This window comes from Protopterus annectens, chromosome 2.part2 (assembly GCF_019279795.1).
Source record: "Protopterus annectens isolate FY-2018-M chromosome 2.part2, PAN1.0, whole genome shotgun sequence".
In the NCBI taxonomy this organism is placed as follows: Eukaryota; Metazoa; Chordata; order Ceratodontiformes; family Protopteridae; genus Protopterus; species Protopterus annectens.
In genome coordinates this window covers 1,047,612,397-1,047,636,193 of record NC_056730.1, presented here as the reverse complement: position 1 = coordinate 1,047,636,193, position 23,797 = coordinate 1,047,612,397, and the positions used below count along the sequence as shown (strand labels likewise).

The 23,797-nt window shown below is 43.7% G+C and overlaps 1 protein-coding gene across 2 annotated transcripts in view; it reads right to left on the bottom strand.

Annotated features, from left to right (window-relative positions):
• PCGF1 (polycomb group ring finger 1) overlaps positions 1-23,797 on the bottom strand; it is a 1,514,627-nt gene that overhangs the window by 1,044,729 nt on the left and 446,101 nt on the right. For both annotated transcript variants that reach the window (XM_044064289.1, XM_044064290.1), the window contains exon 4: positions 14,718-14,789. In XM_044064289.1, the coding sequence (XP_043920224.1) occupies positions 14,718-14,789 (72 nt within the window). The remainder of the gene's footprint in view (positions 1-14,717; positions 14,790-23,797) is intronic.

Sequence of the window (23,797 nt, the reverse complement as noted above, 5' to 3'; positions counted from 1 at the left end):
AAACAAGAATTCCCTAAGCCTCTTCCTGGAATCAGAGAAATCTTGACCTTCCCATTTAAAATGCTCCCTCATGGAATGCAGAGTCTCTGAAAATGAAAAATCCTCAGGAGGAGAAGCTGAAGGAGTAGAATCATCCACATCAGAATCAGAATAAGGAGGATACTCCTGCAAGTCTTCAGCCGAAGACTCAGAAGCCTCCGAACACTGCTCAAAACTCTCAAACTCAGGTTCCACCCTAGGCCTCTTATCAGGAGGGGGCATAGAACCTCTAATCATAGTAATCAAATCCTCTGCCATTTTAAGCATATGTTTCTTAGGCAAAGACCCTGAAGCACTAGGAGAAACCCCCACTGAAGTTAAACTTGGCCTGCCTCTCAAAGACGCCTTGGAAACAGAAGGGGAGGCTCTAACCACCTTAGGAAGAGAGGGAAGAACAGCCACCTGAGAAGCCCCTTCAGCCTGGCCTACTTCCTGAGAGGACACATCCTGTAACAGTAAAGTCTCTCCCTGAGACTCCAAAGAAACTCCTGGCAGAACCTCCGGCTCCACTGAGCCTTCTAAAGAACCGTCGTCCGGGACTGTCGGTTCTTCCACTCTAGGCTTTGCTGCTTTCTCCTTGCGCTTTTTGGCGAAGCGGCGCCGGAGCATCCGGCGGCATTTTATAATTACAACGCTTCCCAAAACTAACCTGGCACAGTCTAACCTTCTCTTAATAGTGCGTTTGTTAAATCTAGCACAAGAGCGGCATCCAACAACGTCGTGCTCAGGCCCTAAACAAGGTATACACAAAGTATGGTAATCCCTATGAGGTATCTGTTTCCCACAAGAAATACAGTTATTCACTTTTTCTGACATCCGGTTAAATACTGAGGCAAGAAAAAACCAAAATATTCCCCAACGGGGTACTTAGCCAACTTTGATTCGGTCTGAAACTCTGACTTCAGAAACTTTCAGAACGCCAACCTGCACTCGCAAAACTGCTTCTGCATCGGACCATGCGGCAAAAAAGACTGAGGATATGACGTCGGTCATGCGCATTAGTACCCTGACGTACTGACGTCAGTCTAATGCGCCTTGACCGACGTCAGCCATATACTTTGGTATTCGGGCCGACTGGGACAGCGGACTACCCAATAGTTAGGACTGCAGCAATGTGGAATGAAGAACATCTGTGAGTGTTGAGCCCAAACACTTTTTAGGTACCATTGTAATTTCCTCATATGAAGTCTGGCATATGGTATTAGTAGTATGCAGGATGCCATGAATCCCAGGGCCTGCAGAATTTTTCTTGCAGGGAGATGGGACTTTTCTGCCAGTAATTGAAAATATTGAGTTAGTTGAACTTGTTTGTCTTGCGTGAGGTAAGCCATCTGGGCCGTTGTATTTAAGCTGGCACCCAGGAATATAATCTGTTGTGAGGGCACTAGTGTTGACTTTTCGTTTACTGTGTACCCTAGAGAAATTAGCAACCTTTTTACAAACGCCAGATGCTGTAGAAGAATGTCCTTTGTCTCTGCTTGAATGAGGCAGTCGTCCAGGTATGGATATATTTGAATTCCTTTTTGTCTGCAAAATGCAATTACTGGTGCCAGGCACTTTGTGAAGACCCTGGGCGCAGTAGATAAGCCAAAGGGCAGTGCAGAGAATTAGTAGTGCATTGTACCCGCTTTGAATCTGAGCTATCTTCTGCAATTTTGTCTTTTAGGGGCATGCAGGTATGCCTCTTTGAGGTCCAGAGTAACAAGCCAAGCCTTCTTGCCCAGCATGGGTAGAAGCTGCTGTAATGTCAACATTTTGAATTTCGGAATATCCAGGTAAGTATTTAGAATTGAAAGGTCTAGTATGGGCCTCCAGGCCTTGTCCTTTCTGGGGACCAGGAAAAGTCTTGAGTAAAATCCTTGTCCTTGTTCCTGTTGTGGTACTTTTTGAATAGCTCTAATGTCCATGAGGGCTGAAATTTGTTTTTGTGCCTCTGCCCATTGATTTTGTAGCAGGTCTGGCATTCCTTTTAGCCTTGGTAAAGTATGAAAGTGGAACCTGCAACCTTGAAACATAATATTCAGAACCCATTTGTCTTGGGTGATTGTTTGCCAGTTTTGAGAAAAAAGTGTTAGTTTTTCCCCAAGGGGGCTTCCAAAAGGGAAGAGCTTGGCATACGAAGGGGAAAGTCATTGTGACGGTTTCCTGTAAGGTTGAGACTTGTCCTCACCTCCTTTTGGGGTTGAGGTGCCCCACTGTCGTCTGTTTGAGCCTTGGGGTTGAGATCTGCCTCTTGGGCATCTGTATCTGCCTCTCTGTGGCCTGTCTGACACTGGAAAGGACCAATTCTTTGTTGGCCAATTTCTGCTAAATTGAGGTGGCTGTACCTGTAAGAAATCCTTGGCTGTTTGCATAGATTTAGCTTTATCCTCCATTTTCTTTAACACCACTTCTGCCTTAACACCAAACAAGGTATCATGCTGTAAAGGAGCATCCAATAATTTTGCCTTAACATGATCAGGTAAACTCTGTTCTTTTAACCAAGCATGTCTTCGAATCACAGAACCTGTAACTGCAGCTCTATACAACAGGCCTCTAAAGAATCAAAACCACATTGCAGAGTATGTTTTCCCACCTGTTCAACTGCATGCAATAAATCCTGCATTTCTTTGCAATCAGGAGCTTCTGAGCTTGCAAGCATTTTCTGTTTTAACTGAGCCATTAAATATTGTTGGTACTTAAGCATGTGAAACTGGCAATTTAAAGCCCTTACTGCTAAAGTTGCAGAAGTGTATACTTTCTTCCCCCATCTATCCAAAGCTCTGGAATCTCTGCCAGAGGGTACTGGATTTTTTGCAATGGAAGCCTTAACCCCTTTTGGACCCTGGGAAATAGTTTCTGGATCAGCAGAAGGGTTTTTATAAAGAAACTTGTGAGAGTCAGGGACTCTATAATACCTATCTGGCTTGGCTGGTGCAGGGGGCAAATAATCAGGAGATAAGCTGGATTCAGAGAACACATCATCCGCAATATCTAACACAGGTGGAATAGCCAGGTGCCTGTGCTGAGGCAATAAAAGGAAATCCCTTAGCCTTTTCTTGGATTCTGAGTAATCCTGACTTTCCCAATGGAAATGCTCCCTCATGGTATGTAAAGTTTCCCCAAAAGAATAATCCTCAGGAGGAGAGGCTGAAGGGATAGATTCTTCAGCATCAGAGTCCTCATAGGGGGGTAGAGAGTATCCATGGTCTGAAGAGGAATCAGACTAAATGGAAACCTGATCAGAGGAATCATAGTCTGTATCCTGCCTAGGTCTTTTCTCAGGAGGGGAATGGGAACCCCTGATTAGAGTAATGAGGTCTTCAGCCATTTTAAACATCTGTTTCTTAGGCATGGAGGACTGTCCAGGAGAACGCTGTACTTGCTTCTTTGTCTTTAATGGTACTTTTGTCTTGGCTGTTGCTTTAATGGTACGTTGTGAAGGTCTGAAAACACCCTCAGAAGCCGATGCCTGCTCAGCGGCTCCAGACCCATCTGAGGGATTAGTTTCCGTAGGCCCAATACCTTGAGTTTCCAGAGGCCTAGTTGTCTCCACGTGGGAGTCGGAGGTGGCCTGTGGCTCTGAGGTAGCGGGTGTCAGGGGCTGCGAAAGCGCCTCACTGAGAACTGGCGAACCGGCGACTGGCCTAGAAGAGGTTTCGTCGTCAGTTTTGGACCTCGGATGCCTGTCTTTATCCTTGTCTTTTTTCTGTAATGCGATCATCGGTTGATCAGACGGCATAGTATAATTGCACCTTTGGCCAAAGTAGTGCAAAGCAAAATCAAAATGTCTTTTTATAGTGCGTTTGTTAAATCTAGCACAAAACCGACAACTAGTGACGTTGTGATCAGGGCCTAGGCATGGAATACATTAAGAGTAGAAGTCCTTATGAGGTATTTGCTTCCCACAAGAAATGCAATTAACTTTTTCTGACATCGGTCTGAGGCAAGAAAAAAGTTTCCCCAATGGGGTACTTAGCTTTATTGAAGACTTCGGATCTGAAATTCGACTTCGAAAATCTCAGGAGTCGGCCGACCGGCACTTGCGAACTGCTTCTGCTTCGGGCACCGCGCGGCAAGAAAGACTGAAGAAAATGGCGTCGGATGCATCTTATATACCCCTGGCACACTGACGTCAGGGAAGAAGTGACAGCAACCAACACCGGCCCAAGACTTTGGAACTCTGGCCGACTGCGGGACCGCTTGACGGCAGGATAACCCAAGTGTAATGACTGCAGCAGTGTAACACGATGAACATCTACAAAAATAAAAATAGAAGGCCTGATGAAAAAAAGGACGATGGCCAACAGCACAAAGGGATGGAGAAAACATAGACCAAAGCCCCTAAGACACTAACCAAAAATTTAACGTTAACCACAAAAATTACAAAAGTATGAAAAACTTAGACAAGAGCCAGCCAGAAGTCACCCAATCTGCTTAAGCGGCAAACGAGATCTGGGTAAATCTTCTAGGAGAATCATGGGATAGGGCATAGCCTCAAGTCAGTTGAAGCTCTCGAGCTTTTGAATTAAGCTGAGTCAGAATCGATGATCTGTTCCGAACCTAACAAGCATAGAATGAAGGCGAGATAGGACAACAAACCATCCTGGCAATTTAACAGAGGTGTGTAAACTTTATATATCCACTGTACATTACATTAATGTATACTATGCACTTGTGTATAGATGCATATTACCATAACATAACAGTGTCTGTGGCATAATAGGTAGCCCACTCATCTACGGTGCAGAAGGCTGTGGGTTCTATTCCCAGACTAGGTATGTCGATTGCTGACACTGCGGTGCAGCATAAGAAAGGATGCAGCACTCCTGTGTGCACTAGCCTTCAGATGAAATGTTAAACCGAGGCCCCATCTGCTTGAGTTGGTGATACACGTGTGTGTAAAAGATCCCATGGCACCAATGCCAAATTTCTGCAAGAAGTATAAATACCACCTCAGATCTCCACTGAAAACAAGCTACTAGCCTAGTGGGACTAACCTGGTCAACAAAGGGAAAATACATAAATACATGGGTGCATAAATACATATCTACTATAGACATACACACACATATATACATAACATAGACATACACCCAAACACACACTTTCTGGCCCCTGTACTCTCCACTGCCAAGACTGACCACACAGAGTGCCCCTCCCATTTTAAACAGAATCAACAAATCTGGGTTAGCCCCCTGCCACATCATTATTCTTGGGCAATTATGATGGGACATTTTCTGTATGCATTCCTACTGCTCAGCCCTGAAGCCTTGATGCATACACTACTGAAGTATGCCTACATCAACCAATGACACTTGCATGCTTTCAAGCATGTGACAATTCCTGGTACAATGCTGTGTGTTAGTAGCATAGCATAGGTTCATACTAGGCTAACTGTCCTTGCGAGCCATTGTAAGCTTAGCCAATTATCCCTTGTGAGACTCAAACCGTGCACCTTGTGTTTGTAAGGAAAATACCTTAACCATTAGGCCATCCTCCCTTGCTTGGCAAAACTGGCTTTACAATCACTGCTTGCACTCTGATGCCTATCAAACAAAGCACCTCTCACACTAGAAAGATGTCACTGTTTCCTCAAGATGATTTTTAACCCTCTTCCCAACTACACAAGTCAGCACCTTTCAGCAACATCCCACGATTTAAGTTTGCTTACTAAGGTAATGCACTGATCACCATGGACCAATTTCAGGGCCAGCCAGAGTCAATATAGTCACAAAAAACGTATAAAAATTAAAAGCAGAAAATAATATTTCACATAGAATAAATGCAGAAAACAAATCTTAGACACATTGACCTGCAAGACAGAATAGAGGAATTATACATCATGGACATAACAGTTGTAAATAAACTAAGGACACCTAGGTTGACATTACTTCCATGGTGGTGCAGCGGTAGCATTGTTACCTCACAGCAAGAGGTTCTCCTGTTCGATTCTTGGTTTGGGTTGGGAGTGCCTTCTGTGTGGAGTCTGCATGTCCTCCCCGCGGATGAGTGGGCGTTCAAAAGACATGTGTTGAATGGGCGTGCCTTCGTTGAAAGTTGGGCTGGCAACTCGACACCATAAAAACCAACTGCCAATCATTAGCGGACTGGAATTCCGCTGTGGTGACCCCTAACCGGGAGAAGTCGAAAGAGAAACAACAACAACCTAGGTTGACATCAGACACCATTCATCTACACTACAGAAATGATATTCTTATGATCTCTTTTGATTAACTATCTGGTTGCTTAACTCATAGATAACACAGTGATGCCCACCTCTCATTTCCATTTAACAAATGAAGCAAGCTACATGAGAAATTTCTGAAGCTATTCACCCATTTAGATTCTGAACACTAGTCAGCTTGAATATTGGTACAAACATTCTTTTTGGCACCACTAGTAAATTCCCCAGATTACAGATGAACTATCTGCTGTCCTCCTTAGGAAACGTGAAAAATAGTAGATGGCTCTGTCTGTGGCAGGACTGCTCACTTTCACCAACTATTCAAGACTCCTGAAAGTAAAAAAAAATAATACTGAACTGTTTAAGCTCTGTGAATCTACATCTACATAGCAGTGCTTCTGGTGTAATTTCATAGTAGTATAAACTTTACTTCTGGTACAGCGGTAGCGTTGTTGCCTCAAAGCAAGAAGTTCTCCTGTTCGATTCTCGGCTGGAGTGCCTTCTGTGTGGAGTCTGCATGTCCTCCCGTGGTTGAGTGGCGTTTGAAAGACGTGCGTAAATGGGCGTGCCTTCGTGGAAGGTTGGGCTGGCAGCTCAGCACTATAAAAATCTACTGCCAATCATTAGCGGACCTGAGTTCTCCTGTGGCGACACCTAACCGGGAAAAAGCCGAAAAGACAAACAAACAAACAAACAAACTTCAATGTTGTTGTTTAGTCAAATCCGACTCTGTGACATTAAGGACTTTAGTACACTAGGCCTGCCTGTAAAGAACTGTTCAAGATCTTGCAAATTCATATTCATTACCTCACTAATGCTGTCCATCCACCTTAGCCTCTGCCACCCTCTTCTTTTGCCTTTGAGTTTTCCCTAGTGAATGCTATCTAAGCATTTGGTTGCCAAAGTATATGAGCTTAGGTTTACCAATAGGCATTAAAGATGTAAATCCAGACTGTTCACTTTGAATTATTGACTTGTTTGATCCTCTTGCAGTCTGTGGAATTCTAAAAAGATTTCTCCAGCACCACAATTCAGAAACATTAGTTTTCTGATGCATAACTCTGTCAGCCATATGTTAACAGTCAGAAAACCACAGCTTTGGCTACACAGACTTTTTTAAACAGTCTGGTGTTTCTGCTCTTTAAAATCTTAACCAGATTTGCAACAGCTTTCCTTCAAAACAGCAAGTGCCTTTCAATTTCATGGCCACAGCATCCATCTGCATAGATCATGGATCGAAGGAAAATTAAATATTTTACTGCCCCCCCCCCCCCCCATATTTCCCCATCTATTTGCAAAAAAAATGATAGGGCTAGAGGATGTACCTAAGTTGAACAAAAACAACTACTGGACTTTCTAGCTTTCTCAACATACTCTTCAACTTTTACTCAATTTCAGCTATGAGAGGGGTAGCATCTGCATATTTCTTTCAGCAATTTTGATTTCCTTCAATGTACCCAACTTCAATGTATTTATTTATTTATTTTTTTTTATTTGACTTTTGTTAGGCGGGTTAGTCTTGCTGGGCAGAAGCCCTTTTTCAGCAGAGACCCTAGGAGAAAAGCTCCAGTATTACATTAGACATTAATTAAAAAACATAGTTGTTTACAAAAGAAGAAATAGTACAATAAAAACTAAAATTTTTAGTACATGGTGGGATTCAGTTTTTACAAAAGAAAACATTCTGAAATGAATACAAAAAGTACAAGTATCTGAGAGATTTAAACACAAGGGTAAAAGGCATGTAAAGATATTGCAGAAGACAGAGACAGTACAGTTGTGTACCTACCATAAATGTAGATGTTCGAGTGTATTCACTGTTGCAGTTATTACACTTGGATTATCCTGTTGGCAGGTGACCCGCAGTCGGCCCGAGTACCAAAGTCTTGGTCCGGCGTAGGTTGCTGTCGCCACTTCCCTGACGTCAGTGCATCAGGGGTATTTTCTTGCCCCAGATGTCAGGTGCCCCCAGATAGGAAGGCTGAAAAGATAAAAATATGCCAAACAACCATGCATATATTACTATAAACATTTCCTTCATCTACAAGCAAATACACCACACAGGTTGTATAGAGTTGAGAAGTACAGAATAGGCACAGCAAAGAGGGGGATGGTGTGTGGGTAACCTGGACTGCAACAGTGAATACACTCGAACATCTACATTTATGGTAGGTACACAACTGTACTATGCTGATCGTGTTTCACTGTTGCAGTCATTACACTTTCGTAGAATCTCAAAGCTGAGGTTGGGTGGCTGGGTCTAGAATGGATCTGGCGAGGCTAACAAGCCCTGCAGAACTGCAGTGGCAAAGCCTGCTCTGGATTTGGAGTAGAGAGGTATGTGGTAGTGCTTGGTAAAAGTGTGCACTGAGCTCCAGGTTGCAGCTTCTAATAAGTCTTTGGTTGGTACCCCTCTGAGGAAAGCTGCTGAAGTGCTGCTGCTCTGGTAGAATGAGGCCTAATGCCCTTAGGCACAGATTTGCCATGTTGTGCATAACAGAAGTGGATGCAGTGTCCTATCCATATGGAGATTGTCTGCTTTGTAATAGGCTTTCCTTGTGATCCTGCAGCATATGCTACAAACAGTTGCTCAGTTTTTCTGAAAGCTTTTGTTTTCTCCAAGTAAAATCGTAGCTGCCTGTGTATATCCAAAGCGTGCAGAAGTCTTTCCCCTTTATTCTGGGGATTTGGGTAGAAAGTAGGCAAACGAATGGTTTGGTTTAAGGCCACATTGGAGACCACTTTTGGCATGAGTGTTGGGTTTGTCCTGAGAGAAACCCTGTCCTGATGAAAAATGAGGAAAGGTTCCACAGCCATCAATGCCTGTAACTCTGAGACTCTTCTTGCTGAAGTTATTGCTAGGTGCAGAGCAGTTTTCCATGACAAGAATTTTAGATCAGCTGCGCTGGCTGGTTCAAATGGAGGCAGTGTTAGTTTTTCTAAAACAAAACTGAGGTCCCGAGTAGGTACTGGTGCTCTCCTAGGGGGTCTTATATTCTTTGCCCCTCTGAGGTACTGTCATAGTAGAGGATGCGAAAAGATAGGAGGATCCGTATTGTAATGAGCTGAAATGGCAGAGGCATGGATTTTAATAAATGAAACAGATAGGCCTTTGTCCAACATCTCAGTCAGGTACTGCAAAATCTGAGGTATATTAGGGACCAGTGGGTCGAGCCCCTGTGCCTGGTTCCAAGCACAGAATCTCTTCCATTTTTCTGCATAAGATTTCCTAGTGCTGGGCCTCCTGGCTTCCAAATTTACATCCATAACAGCTTTAGAGAGAGGTGCAGTCTGAGTGGCTACATTATCTGCCATGCTGCCAGGTTTAAGGTTCTGAGTTGACTGTGCAGAATCTGATTGTTTTGCTGTGTCAGAAGATGAGGGATTTGAGGTAGAGGCCAAGGTGGGCCTTGGGACAAAGTCTTTAGGATTGGGTACCAGTGCTGGCATGGCCAGTCTGGTGCAATCAGGATCATTTTTGGCCTCTCTTGTCTGACTTTTAGAAGCACCTTGGTGAGAAGAGGCATCGGAGGGAAGGCATAGACTGTCAGGTTTTTCCATCTGAATGATAGAGCATCCACTTTCCATGCTTGAGAGTGATAAGTCCTTGTGCAAAATTTCTGTATTTGGCAATTGTGAGGGGAGGCAAAAAGATACATGTCTGGGCGTCCCCATTCCCTTGTTATCATGTTGAACACTTGTGGATTTAGCTTTCATTCGTGAGGATCCATGAGATTTCTGCTTAGTTCGTCTGCCAGCATATTTTTTGTTCCTGGCAGGAACTGTGCTTGCAGATGTACCTGGTAGGTCAGTGCTGTGTTCCACAAAGTCATGGCTTGTCTGCATAGGTGGTAGGAATGTGTGCCCCCTTGCTTATGTACCACATAACTGTGGTATTGTCCGTCTTGATTAATAGTTGTCCTGGATGTATTAGGTTCTTGAAGGCTGTCAGGGCATTCTGTACAGCTAGCATCTCTTTCTGATTGATGTGAAGATGTATTTGTTCCTTGGGTCACGTGCCCTGAATACATTTTCCTGCCATATGTGCTCCCCAGGCATAATCAGATGCATCCGTTGTTATTGTTTGCCTGGCTGTAGGTAAGGTGAAAGGCTGTCCCTTGTTGTGGTGACAGGCCTAGGACCACCAACAAAACTCCTGTTGTAGGCAGGGAATCAAGGTTATGATTGTCTCTAGGCCGTGACAATGCGGAGTCCAAACACTTTTTAGATACCATTGTAGTTTCCTGATATGCAGTATTGCATATGGAATTAGTAGAATGCAGGATGCCATGAAACCCAGGGCCTGCAGAATTTTTCTTGCAGGGAGCTGGGTCTTTGTTGCCATCATTTGAAAGTAATGAGTCAGTTGCCTTTGTCTGGCGTGAGATAAGCCATCTGGTCAGTTGTATTTAAACTTTGCACCTAGGAACATTATCTCTTGAGAGGGTACTACTTTTGATTTCTTTTCGTTTACTGTGTACCCTAGACAAATTAGCAATATTTTTACAAACGCCAGGTGCTTTAGAAGAATGTCCTTGCTCTCTGCTTGAATAAGGCAGTCGTCCAAGTAGGGATATATTTGAATTCCTTTTTGTCTGCAAAATGCAATTACTGGTGCCAGGCATTTTGTGAAGACCCTGGGCACAGTAGATAAGCCAAATGGCAGTGCAGAGAATTGGTAATGCATTGAGCCTGCTATAAATCTGAGGTATCTTCTGCACGATTGTCTGATTGGGACATACAGGTATGCCTCCTTGAGATACAAAGTAACTAGCCAAGCCTCCTTGCCCAGCATGGGCAGAAGTTGTTGTAGTGTTAACATTTTGAATTTTGGAACATCCAGGAAAGTATTTAGGATTGACAAGTCCAGTATTGGTCTCCAGGCTTTGTCTTTTCTGGGTACTAAGAAAAGTCTTGAGTAAAATCCTTATCCCTGTTCTTCTTGTGGAACTTTTTGAATAGCTCCCATATCCATAAGACGAGCAATCTATTTTTGTGCCTCTGCCCATTGGTTTTGTGGCAGGTTTGGCATACCTTTTGGTTTTGGAAGTGTGAGGAAGTGGAACCTGTACCCCTGAAAGAAACTATATTCAGCACCCATTGGTCTTGAGTGATCATGTGCCAATTTTTTGAGAAAAGTGCTAACTTTGCCCCTAGGGGTGCTGTCAACTGGTAAGAGCTTGGCATTTGCAGAGGGAAGTCATTGTGACTGTTTCCTATAAGGTTGTGATTTGTCTTCTCCTCCTTTGGGGGCTGAAGCACCCCATTGTTTAGGTCTGTAGGAGCCTTGGGGCTGAGATCTGCCTCTTGGGCGTCTGTATCTACCTCTTTGTGGCCTCTCTGACACTGGAAAGGACCAATTTTTTGAAGGCCAGTTTCTGCTAAATCTAGGTGGTTGAACCTGTAAGAAATCTTTCACCATTTTCATTGACTTTGCTTTATCCTCCATTTTCTTTAACACCTCTTCTGCCTTAACACCAAACAAAGTATCATGCTGTAGTGGAGCATCCAATAATTTTACTTAAACATGGACAGGTAAACTTTGTTCTTTCAACCAAGCATGTCTTTGAATAACTGACCCTGTAGCTGTGGCTCTACAAGAAGCCTCTAATGAATCAAAACCACATTTCAGAGTATGCTTTCCCACTTGTTCAACTGGATGTAATAAATCCTGCATTTCTTTACTGTCAGGACTTTCTATATTTGTAACCATTTTCTGCTTTAACAATGACATGAGATACTGATGATATTTAAGCATGTGAAACTGACAGTTTAAAGCTCTTACAACTAAAGTAGCAGAAGTGTAAACTTTCTTCCTCCATCTGTCCAGAGCTCTGGAATCCCTATCTGAGGGGACAGGATTTTTGGCAGTGGAAGCTTTTACCCCTTTAGGACCCTGAGAAATTGTTTCTGGGTCTGCAGCGGGGTTTTTGTAAAGAAATTTATGAGAGTCAGGGACCCTGTAGTACCTGTCTGGCTTTACTGGTGCAGGGGGTAAAGAATTTGGAGACAGACTGGATTCAGAAAAAACATCATCTACAATATCAAGCACAGGGGGTGGGGATAGCCAGGGGCCTGTGCTGAGGCAATAAAAGGAAATATCTGATCCTTTTCTTGGATTCTGAGTAATCCTGGCTCTCCCAAAGGAAATGCTCCCTCATGGTGTGCAGGGTTTCCCCAAAAGAATAATCCTCAGGCGGTGAGGCTGAAGGAATGGACTCTTCAACATCAGAGTCCTCATAGGGAGGGAGTGAATAGCCCTGATCAAAAGAAGAATCAGAGGAAATGGAAACCTGATCAGAGGAATAATTATCAGTGTCTTGCCTAGGCCTTTTGTCAGGAGGGGAATGGAAGCCCCTGATTAAAGTAATAAGGTCTTCGGCCATTTTAAACATCTGTTTCCTTGGCATGGATGACTGTTCTGGAGAATGCTGCACTTGTTTCTTTGTCTTTAATGGTGTTTTTGACTTTGCCTTTGCTGCTGTAGTAGCCTTAATTGTAAGCTGTGAAGGTCTGAAAGCACCCTCAGAAGCCGGTGCCTGCTCAGCAGCTCCGGACCCATCTGAGGGGATTAGTTTCCGTAGGCCCAATACCTTGAGTTTCCACAGGCCTCGGTGTCTCCACGTGGCTGTCGGTTACAGCCTGTGGCTCTGAGGTAGCGGGTGTCAGGGGCTGCGAATGCGCCTCACTGAGAACCGGCGACTGGCCTAGAGGAGGCTTCGTCGTCGGTTTTTGACCTTGGATGCCTGTCTTTTTCTTTGTCTTTGCGTTTTTTATACATTCCAGTCGTCGGTTGTTCCGACAGCATTACATAATTAAATCTTCGTCCAAAATAATGTAAAGCAAAATCAAACTGACGTTTAATAGTGCGTTTATTGAATCTCGCAGAAAACCGACAACTAGTAACGTAGTGGTCAGGGCCTAGGCAAGGAATGCAGTAAGAGTGAAAGTCCTTATGAGGTATTTGCTTCCCACAAGAAATACAATTATTAACTTTTACTGACATCGGCCTGAAGCAAGAAAAAGTTTCCCCAACGGGGTACTTAGCTTTATTGAAGACTTCGGTTCTGAAATTCAATTTTGAAAATCTCAGGAGTCGGCCGACCGGCACTTGCGAATTGCTTTTGCTTCGGGCACCGCGCGGCAAGAAAGACTGGAGGAAATGGCGTCGGTTGCAACTTTTATACCCCTGGAGCACTGACATCAGGGAAGAGGTGACAGCAACAGATGCCGGACCAAGACTTTGGAAATCGGGCCGACTGCGGGTCGCCTGCCAGCAGGATAACCCAAGTGCAATGACTGCAACAGTGAAACACGATGAACATCTGATTTTTAGCATAACTGAGGAAAGCTGTAGTGAGAGATGAGAAGAATACAGAAATAACACAAGGAAGAGTACATTGTGAGGAGAAGGATACTAAGGTATATGGTTGGAGGTAGTACATAGTGGGAAAAAAGTAGGAGGAGTAGGGACTTCTTTCTAGAAGGAGTAAGGACAAGAAAGGAGAACAGGTAAGAAGCCAATGTGAGGACAAGTATGGTATTATCTGAGAGGGGCAACAGTCAATATAAAAGAAGTATAGCTTATGTTGGGTCATGGCAGAGACATGTCCCATGATCTGTGGTAATAGTCTTTAACTGCTATTTTAAAGATGTTGGGGTCTGTGATATTTCTGACTTCTTGAGGTAGTTTTGTTCCATTCATTTGTTATGGAATAGCTATAGAGTAGTTTACCAATATTTTGCTAGGCATGTAGACTTGCAAGAGGTTCTTAATTAAAAATTGTAAATGTCCAAAAAGTGTTATTTCTTATTTTGTCAGCCTAATGCCACTGTATTACTTCCTATACTGAGATGCCCTGGTTACATGACAGTCAAGTCATTCACTAGCTTAAAAAATAATTTTTGGATAACTAAACCTACTTATCAAGATTCTTAGCTTCCTATGTACTATGAAATAATGTGGTAGGTAAATGACTACTACTAGGCTCAGTTAACAAAATCTACATTTAAAAATGGTTACTCAAAGAAGTTACATTACTCAACCTTGTTTCTAAGCAGATCCAAACTAGAGGAAAAACTCAAGAGTCTCAAATTACAGAAAAAAGGTAACAAGTGAGAAAATCATCACTGTTGTTTTAGGCTGTTAAAACAAGTGATTTTAAGCACAAATATCTAGTTGTAAAGGACAATCTACACTGAAGGGACCTTATTATATGTCAGATCCTGCTAGAAAGATAATCAACTTTCCTGAAAATGAAGACTGGCAAGTCACAACACAAACAAACTCAATTTAAGGTTGACACGTTTGCTCCCCTCAACTAAATGTTAACTTTTGCAATTTATATCCAAACAATTTATAATTGATGCATTGTGTGTGCTTGAATACCATCAGTTAAATGTTATGATTAAATATTTTTCTAATTTTACAGCTTTAGCCTTCACATTAAACAAGGTCAAGTTACTGTAATTCTGAAGTCGGGTAACACGGACATTAATTCTGCATACGTACCTTCAGTGGGAGGCTGAATAACTCGCTCCAACCCTCGAGATTGATAAAACTCTCGAATTCTCCTATCTTCATCTGCAACAAAGTTAAGCAGATTTCACTATGACAAGTTTTCAATTAAGTAGAATTCACTACAACACATTTTCTAACTCAACTACACATCAGGTAGTTAAATTTAGTAAAAAGAAAACGTAAAAAAATTTCCCTCCTTATTGTGTGCAAGTATTTTGTGGGCCAAATTAATTTCCATATTTAATATTTTTGAATATCACTGCCAAGACACTGCAAATCTCCCAATGTGTTGCATCTTCAACACAGTTTGCAGAACAGTCACGAAAACTAAACAAGACAGATAAAGCACAGTTGTGTACACCTACCATAAATGTAAATGTTAGAGTGTACTCACTGTTGCAGTCCTAACTCGTGAGATTTCCCACTGTGGAATCCCTCAGCCAGCCAGACTGCCAGAGAATATTTTCCCTTCTTCCAGAAGCTGGCAGACACCCTATCGGACGTTGAATGTTTTTGGGTATAAAGGGAGACGGACTGTGCTGTGACCACAGTATTTTTTTGCCCCAACAAGTAGGAGGCCCCCAGTATGTCCTTGAGGTCAGGGTCTGTGACCCTGGATTCCAGGATAAGAATGAAGGAGGAAGGGGCCACCCTGACTGAGAAAGTGAATGTCCTAGCCAATCCCATATGCCAGAGGGGAAGGAAGGAGGGAAAGAAAATTTCAACAGTAAGTACACTTAACTATCTACATTTATGGTAAATCTACACAACTGTACTAGGTTATTTATGTTTCAATGCTGCAGTCCTGACTTGTGAGATGACTCCCAAAGCTGAGAAGGAAGGTGGATGGAAGGATTACGGAGAGGCAAAGATGTCCTGCAAAATGTCAGTGGTAAATCCAGATCTGGACTTGGAAAAGGTAGGAATGTAGTAATGTTTGGTGAAAGTATAGAGGACCAAATATCTACTTTCAATTTGTTCTTATGTGGTGCTCTTAGTGGCCACCCCTTTAAGAAAGGCAGAAAAGGTAGCAACAGTCCTCGTATGTCCTCACAGTGTCAGGAGACTTCTTACGATGATGGCTGCTGCAAACGGAGATACAGTAGGAGATCCGTTTAGAAGCTATTCTCCCCTCACAGCTTACTGGTAAAGGCCACAAAATGTTTGTCTGACTTCCTGATATTCTTGGTCCTGTCCAAGTAGTAATGCAGTTATGTACTCACATCCAAAGAATGAAGGAGCTTTTCCCCATAATTTTGAGGGTTAGGAAAGAATGTAGACAAGTGTATGTTCTAGTTTAAAGAAGTCTTTGTCACCACTCTGGCCATAAAGGAAGGGCTGGTCCTGAGAGGCACTCTGTCTGGGTAGAAAATTAATGAAAGTTCCACATACATAAGGGCCTGAAGCTCAGCCACCCTTCTGGCTGAAGTAATGGCTAGTAGGAAGGTGGTCTTCCAGGCCAGGAATTTTATATCAGCATAAGCCACTGATTGGTAGGTGGGAAGGGTGAGCTTTGCTGGAATAAAACTGAGGACCCAAGGAGGAAAGTACAGTTGTGTACACTTACCATAAATGTAGATGTTCGAGTGTATTCACTGTTGCAGTCATTACATTTTGGTAATCCTGCTCGCAGGTTGCCCTCAGCTGGCCTAAATTCCAAAGTCTTGGGTCCTGCGCCGGCTGCTGTCGCCCCTTCCCTGACGTCAGGTCGTCAGGGGTATAAAAGAAGCAGCCGACACCATTTTCTTTAGCTTTTCTTGCCCCAGATGTCAGGTGCTCCCCAAAAGGGTTGCCAAAATTTAGATATGTATAATTACATGCACCAATATAAAATTTACCTTCATCTACAAGCAAATACGCCACATAGGTTGCATAAATCAGAGAAGGAAAGATAGGTTCCATCAGAAGAAAAGGAGGATGGCGGGTGGGTAACCTGGACTGCAACAGTGAATACACTCGAACATCTACATTTATGGTAAGTGTACACAACTGTACTATGTTCTTCGTGTTTCACTGTTGCAGTCATTACATTTGGGTACAGTCCCAAAGCTAAGGTTGGGAGGCTGGAGCTAAACAGCATTAGAAGCGGCTATGAGGCCCTGCAGAACTGCAGTAGCAAAGCCTGCCCTGGATTTAGAGTAGAATGGCAGATGATAGTGCTTTGTAAAGGTGTGCACTGGACTCCAAGTAGCAGCCTCTAAAATGTCCTTGGTAGATACTCCCCTGAGAAAGGCTGCTGAAGTGGCTGCAGCTCTGGTTGAGTGTGGCCTAATGCCCTTGGGTACTGGCTTGCCATGGTGTAAACAGCAGAAACGAATGAAGTGGCCTATCCACTTTGAAATAGTCTGCTTTGAGATAGCCTTTCCTTGTGATCCTGCAGCATATGCCACTCTTAATTGCTCTGTCTTTCTGAAAACTTTGGTTCTGTCCAAGTAGAATCTAAGCTGTCTGTGTACGTCCAAAGAATGCAGAATTCTCTCCCCCTTGTTCTGTGGATTTGGATAAAAGGTTGGCAGGTGAATAGTTTGGTTGAGAGCCACAATGGACACCACCTTAGGCATAAATGTTGGGTTTGTCCTCAGAGACCCTGTCTGGATAAAAAATGATAAAAGGTTCCACAGCCATGAGTGCCTGTAGCTCTGAAACTCGTCTTGCAGAAGTTATTGCTAGAAGCAGAGCTGTTTTCCAAGATAAAAACTTTATATCAGCAGTAGCAGCTGGCTCAAAAGGAGGCAGGGTGTGTTTTTCCAAGACATAGTTGAGGTCCCATGCAGGCATTGGTGATCTCCTTGGAGGTCTTAATTTTTTGGCTCCTCTGAGGTACTGCTTTAATAAGGGATGAGAAAAGATTGGTGGATCTACATTGTAATGAGCCAAAATGTCAGAGGCATGAATTTTAATAGATGAAAAAGATAGGCCTTTGTCCAGCAAATCAGTTAAGTATTGCAAAATCTGAGGAATATTTGGCACAGCTGTATCAGTTCCTTGTGCCTGGTTCCAAGCACAGAATCTCTTCCATTTTCCAGCATAAGAATTTCTAGTACTAGGCCTTCTGGCTTCCAAAATGACATCCATCACAGTTTTATTGAGAGGTGTGTTTTGTATGGCGACATTATTCACCATGCTGTCAGGTTTAAAGTTCTGAGTTGGCTGTGCAGGATCTGACTGTTTTGCTGGGACAGTAGTGAAGTATTTGAGGTAAGGTCCAGGCTGGGCATTGAGACAAGCTCCTTAATATTGGATACCAGTACTGGCGGGGCCAATCTGGGGCAATCAGCATCATCTTTGGCTTCTCCTGTCTTACCTTTCGGAGTACCTTGGGGAGGAGAGGCAGAGGGGGAAATGCATATATTGATAATTTTTTCCAGCTGAAAGATATGGCGTCCACTTTCCATGCTTGTCTGTGATAAATCCTTGTGCAGAATCTTTTTAGTTGGTAGTTGTGAGGGGAGGCAAATAGATCAATGTCCGGGCATCCCCATTTCCTTGTTATGCTAAAGACTTGTGGATCCAGGTGCCACTCATGGGGTCCATGAGGTTTCTGCTTAGTCTGCCTTTTCCTTCCTGGCAGGAATTGTGCCTGCAGATGTACTTGATAAATCAATGCTGTGTCCCACAAAGTCATGGCTAGTCTGCAAAGGGGGTAAGAATGTGTGCCCCCCTGCTTGTTTATATACCACATTACCGTGGTGTTGTCTGTCTTTATCAGTAGTTGTCCTGGATGAAGTAGGTCCTTGAAGGCTGTCAGGGCATTTTGAACTGCTAGCTTCTCTTTTTGATTGATATATAGATGCATTTGGTTTGAGGTCCATGTGCCCTGAATGCATCTTCCTGCCAAGTGGGCCCCCCAGGCATAATCTGATGCATCTGTTGTTAGTGTCTGCCTGGCTGGGGGTAATGTGAATGGATGTCCCTTGTTTTGGTGATAAGCCTTTGCCCACCATCGAAACTCCTGTTGCAGGCAGGGAATGAGAGTAATCTAGTTTCCAGGCTGTGGCAATGTTGAGTCCAAACACTTTTTAGGTACCACTGAAGTTTCCTCATATGCAGACTTGCATATGGAATTAGTAGGATACAGGATGCCATGAAGCCCAAAGCCTGCAGAATTTTTCTTGCAGATAATTGGGCCTTTGTTGCCAACATTTTGAAATAGGTAGTCAGTTGCCTTTGTTTGTCTGGCGTGAGATAAGCCATCTGGGCAGTTGTATTTAAGCTTGCACCTAGGAATATTACCTCTTGAGAGGATACTAGTTTTGATTTCTTTTCGTTGACTGTGTACCATAGGCACGTTAGAAGTCTTTTCACAAACGCCAGATGCTGTAGAAGAATGTCCTTGTTCTCTGCTTGAATTAGACAGTCATCCAAGTAAGGATATATTTGTATTCCTCTTTGCCTGGAGAATGCAATTACTGGTGCCAGGCACTTTGTAAAGAACATGGGAGCAGTAGATAAGCCAAAGGGCAGTGCAGAGAATTGGTAATGCATTGAGCCTGCCTTGAATCTGAGGGACCTTCTGCATATTTCTCTGATTGGGACATGCAGGTATGCCTCTTTTAGGTCTAAAGTCACAAGCCAAGCGTTCTTGCCCAGCATGGGCAGAAGCTGCTGCAAAGTCAACATCTTGAATTTTGGTATATCCAGGAATGTGTTCAAAATAGATTGTCCTCTGGGTACCAAGAACAGTCTTGAGTAAAATCCTTGTCCCTGCTCTTGCTCTGTTACTTGCTGAATGGCCCCCATGTCCATGAGGGATGAGACTTGTTTTTGTGCCTCTACCCATTGATTTTTTGGCAGTTATGTCCAGCTGTTTGCCTTTGGCAGGGTATAAAAATGGAACTTGTAGCCTTGTGACATGATATTTAGGACCCACTTGTCCTGGGTTATAATGCGCCAATTTTGAGAAAAAAGTGTTAATTTTCCCCCTAAGCGTGCTGCCAGGAGATAAGTGCTTAGTGCAGGCAGGGGGAAGTCACTGGGACCGTTTCCTGTATGGTTGTGATTTGTCTTCTCCAACTTTGGAGGTAGAAGCCCCCCATTGCTTTGAGCGGTATGAACCCTGCGCCTGGGGTCTGCCTCTAGGGCGTATGGATCTGCCCCTTTGAGGTCTGTCTGACACAGGAAAGGACCAATTCTTTGTTGGCCAGTGTCTACTAAACCTAGGTGGCTGTACTTGTAAAAAATCTTTGACCGTTTGCATAGATTTAGCTTTGTCCTCCATTTTCTTTAACACCTCTTCTGCCTTAACACCAAACAAAGTATCATGCTGTAAAGCTGCATCTAGTAATTTAACTTTAACATGATCAGGCAGATTTTGTTCCTTTAACCAAGCATGCCTCCTAATTACAGAACCTGTAACTGCGGCCCTGCAGGAGGCCTCTAAAGAATCAAAACCACATTGCAAAGTATGCTTTCCAACTTGTTCAGCTGCATGCAATAAATCCTGCATTTCCTTGTTTTCTGCACATTCAGAGTTTAACAACATTTTCTGTTTAAGCAATGCCATGACATGTTGCTGATATCTGAGCATATGAAACTGACAGTTTAAGGCCCTTATAGCCAAGGTAGCAGATGTGTAATCCCTTTTTTCCCCATCTATCCAGTGCCCTAGAATCTCTGTCAGAGGGAGTAGTTTTTTTTTGCAACGGAAGCCTTAATTCCTTTGGGACCCTGAGAAATAGTTTCTGGGTCTGCAGCAGGGTTTTTAAAAAGGAATTTATGAGAGTCAGGAACCCTGTAATATCTGTCAGGCTTAACAGGGGCTAGGGGTAAGGAGTCAGGGTAAGACTAGACACCAAAAACACATCATCTACAATGTCTAACACAGGTGGAATGGCTAGTGGCTTGTGTTGAGGTAGTAAAAGAAAATCCCTGAGCCTCTTTTTAGATTCTGAAAAATCTTGGCTCTCCCAGTGGAAATGCTCCCTCATGGTATGTAAGGTTTCCCCAAAAGAACAGTCCTCTGGAGGAGAAGCTAAAGGTATAGATTCTTCAGCATCGGAATCCTCATAGGGGGGAAGAGAATATTCCTGATCAGAAGTGTAAACCTGATCTGAAGATTCATAGTCAGTTGCTTGCCTAGGCCTCTTATCAGGAGGGGGATGGGAACCCCTGATCAAGGTAATCAAGTCTTCGGCCATTTTGAGCATCTCTTTTTTGGGCATAGAGGCCTGTCCACGTAGCTCTTAAGTTTGTTTCTTTGCTTTGGAAGGTGCTTTAGTCTTTGCCTTTGAAGCTGAAGTCGGTTTGATGTAAAGATGTTTAGGTCTGAATACACCCTCAGAAGCTTCCTGCTCAGAGGCTCCGGACCCATCTGAAGGGATAATATCCGAGGCTCCAATACCTTGAGTTTCCAGCGGCATGGCCGACTCCACGTGGGAGTCTGTAGTGGCCTGCGACTCTAAAGTAGCGGGCGTCAATGGCTGCGAAAGCGCCTCACTGAGGACCGGCGAACCAGCGACTGGCTTAGGAGAAGCTTCGTCGTCAGTTTTGGGCCTTGGTTGTCTATCTCTTTCCTTTTCTTTGTGTTTTTTGTGAACTCCGGTAGCCGGATGGCTATCAGACGACATTTCTGGATAATTAAACCGGCATCCAAAACGCTTAATAGTGCGTTGGTTAAATCTAGCACAAAACTGACAACCAGAAACGCTGTGATCAGGGCTTAGGCAAGGAATACAGTAAGAATGAAAATCCTTATGAGGTATTTGCTTCCCACAAGAAATACAATTATTAACTTGTTCAACATTGGTGTGGAGCAAGAAAAAAGTTTCCTCAACGGGGTACTTAGCTTTATTGAAGACTTCGGATCTGAAACTCTAACATGAAAATCTCAGGAGTCGGCCGACTAGCACTTGCGAACTGCTTCTGCTTCGGGCACCGCGCGGCAAGAAAGACTAAAGAAAATGGTGTCGGCTGCTTCTTTTATACCCCTGACGTCGGGAAGGGGCGACATCAGCCGATGCAGGACCCAACACTTTGGAATTCAGGCCGGCTGAGGGAAACCTGCCAGCAGGATTACCCAAATGTAATGACTGCAACAGTGAAACACAAAAACATCTTGAGGTTTTCTGGGAGGCCTAATGTAGACAAACCCAACTATTTCAAGAGAGGATGTGAAAACAGGATGTTGAGAAGGCAGACAGGCAGAAATACCCGAAGCATGGGTTTTTATAGAGTAGGAAAGACCTTTTTCAAAAAGGCTGGACAAGTACGACAGGAAAAAGGGATCCAAGCTCGACAGGGGTTTTGTCCATTTTGTCTGCACCAAAAAATGAATATTTTCTGTTTGTCGGAGTAAGACGTTGTAGTGCTATGTCTCCTGGCCTCTCTTAAAAATATCCAGGACCTGCTGTCATTCACCATATGAAACTGGCAGTTCAAAACCCTCATGATGAGGGTTACAGAGGTATAGACTTTCTTACCAAACCTGTCCAAGGCTCTGCTTTCTTTGTTGGTACGCAAAGAATTTTTGGAAGAGCTAGGTTTTGCTCCCTTAGGACCTGGAGTCACCAATGCAGGATATGCCACAGGGTTCTTAAAAAGGTGTTTGTGAGGATCTAGAACCTTGTAAAATCTGCAAGGTTTTCAAGGGGCAGGGGGGAAGAGAGCCTAGTCATAAAGAATAAACTAAGAAGACATCGTCTATCACCTCTAAAACTGGGGAAATGGCAAGGGGTTTATGCTCAGGTAGATAAATTCCCTAATCCTCTTCTTGGATTGGGGGTAGTCTTGAGCTTTCCATATGAAGTGCTCCCTCAAAGTATGCTATGGGGGGCTGAGGCAAGGTTCTCCTGAGAATCAGAATCCCCATAGGAAGCAACAGATGCACCCTCCTCAAAGGGTGAACAAAATCAAGAGAGTCAGAAAATTCCTGTGGCGGGGTATCCATCTTTCTTTTATCAGAGGATAATCCAGAGAGAACAAGGCATCTAGACCTGACTAAGGAAATCAAATCCCCAGCCAACTTCACTAGGTCTTGTTTGTAGACCTGGGAGGGGGAGCCGGTAGGCCTCCACTAAGTTAAGGTGGGTGTAGCTTTTCTTGTGAGTGGCCTTAAAATTTGGCCTAAGGCTGACCTCAGCACTAGTACATGGATGAATAAACAACTCCTGCAAGCAGTAGGCCAAGGCAATTATTGATGACATGTATAGCCAATGTCAGTTTTAAAGTGGTCTTCCGAAACCAGGGCCTGCAAAGTGACCCCGGACACACCCAACAAACTAAGTCCTTCAGCCAAACTAAGTCCTTCAGCCTATAAAGAAGTAGAGGAACCCGTCTCGATACAGGCCTGTGGCACCACTTCAATCGAAGGGGGCTGCAAAGGTGCCTCACCTTCTCTAACAATCTCAAGCCTAGGAGGACTAGCTGACAGTGAATGAGCATTGTCCAAGTTAATCATCAAAGATGGCTGCAAAAATGCCTCACCTTCAATGAGTATCACAAGCCTAGGAGCATAGACCGACAGCAAATGAGCATTGTTTGAAGCCTTAAATTTGAAGCACTTTTTTTTCCACCTCCTAGGGAGATTTACTTCAGCTCAAAGTACAGTTGTGTATACTTACCATAAATGTAGATGTTCGAGTGTATTCACTGTTGCAGTCGTCACACTTGGGTTACCCTGCCAGTGGTAGCCCTCAGTCGGCCCGAATACCAGAGGCTTAGTATTTCTGCGTTGGTTGCTGTCGCACCAGGACTGTCGTCAGTGGTATAAAAACAGGCAGCCGACGCCATTACATCATTTTTTCTTGCCCTGTCAGGAGCCCCCCAAATAGGGAACTAGGTTATGGTGGAAGAACGCCACCAGCAGAAAGTAAATACCAAAAAATCCCTGTAAGGAGAGAGGAAGAGAGAGCGAGAGAGAGAGAGACGGAGAGACAACGGTGATGGAGGGAGGGAAACCAGGAATGCAACAGTGAAGACACTCAAACATCTACATTTATGGTAAGTGTACACAACTGTACTATGTTCTTCGTGTTTCACTGTTGCAGTCATCACATTTGGGTTGATTCCCAAAGCTAAAGAAAAGGGTGGAGGCAGTCAAGAAGACTGGGGGCTGGCTAGGATGCCCTGCAAGA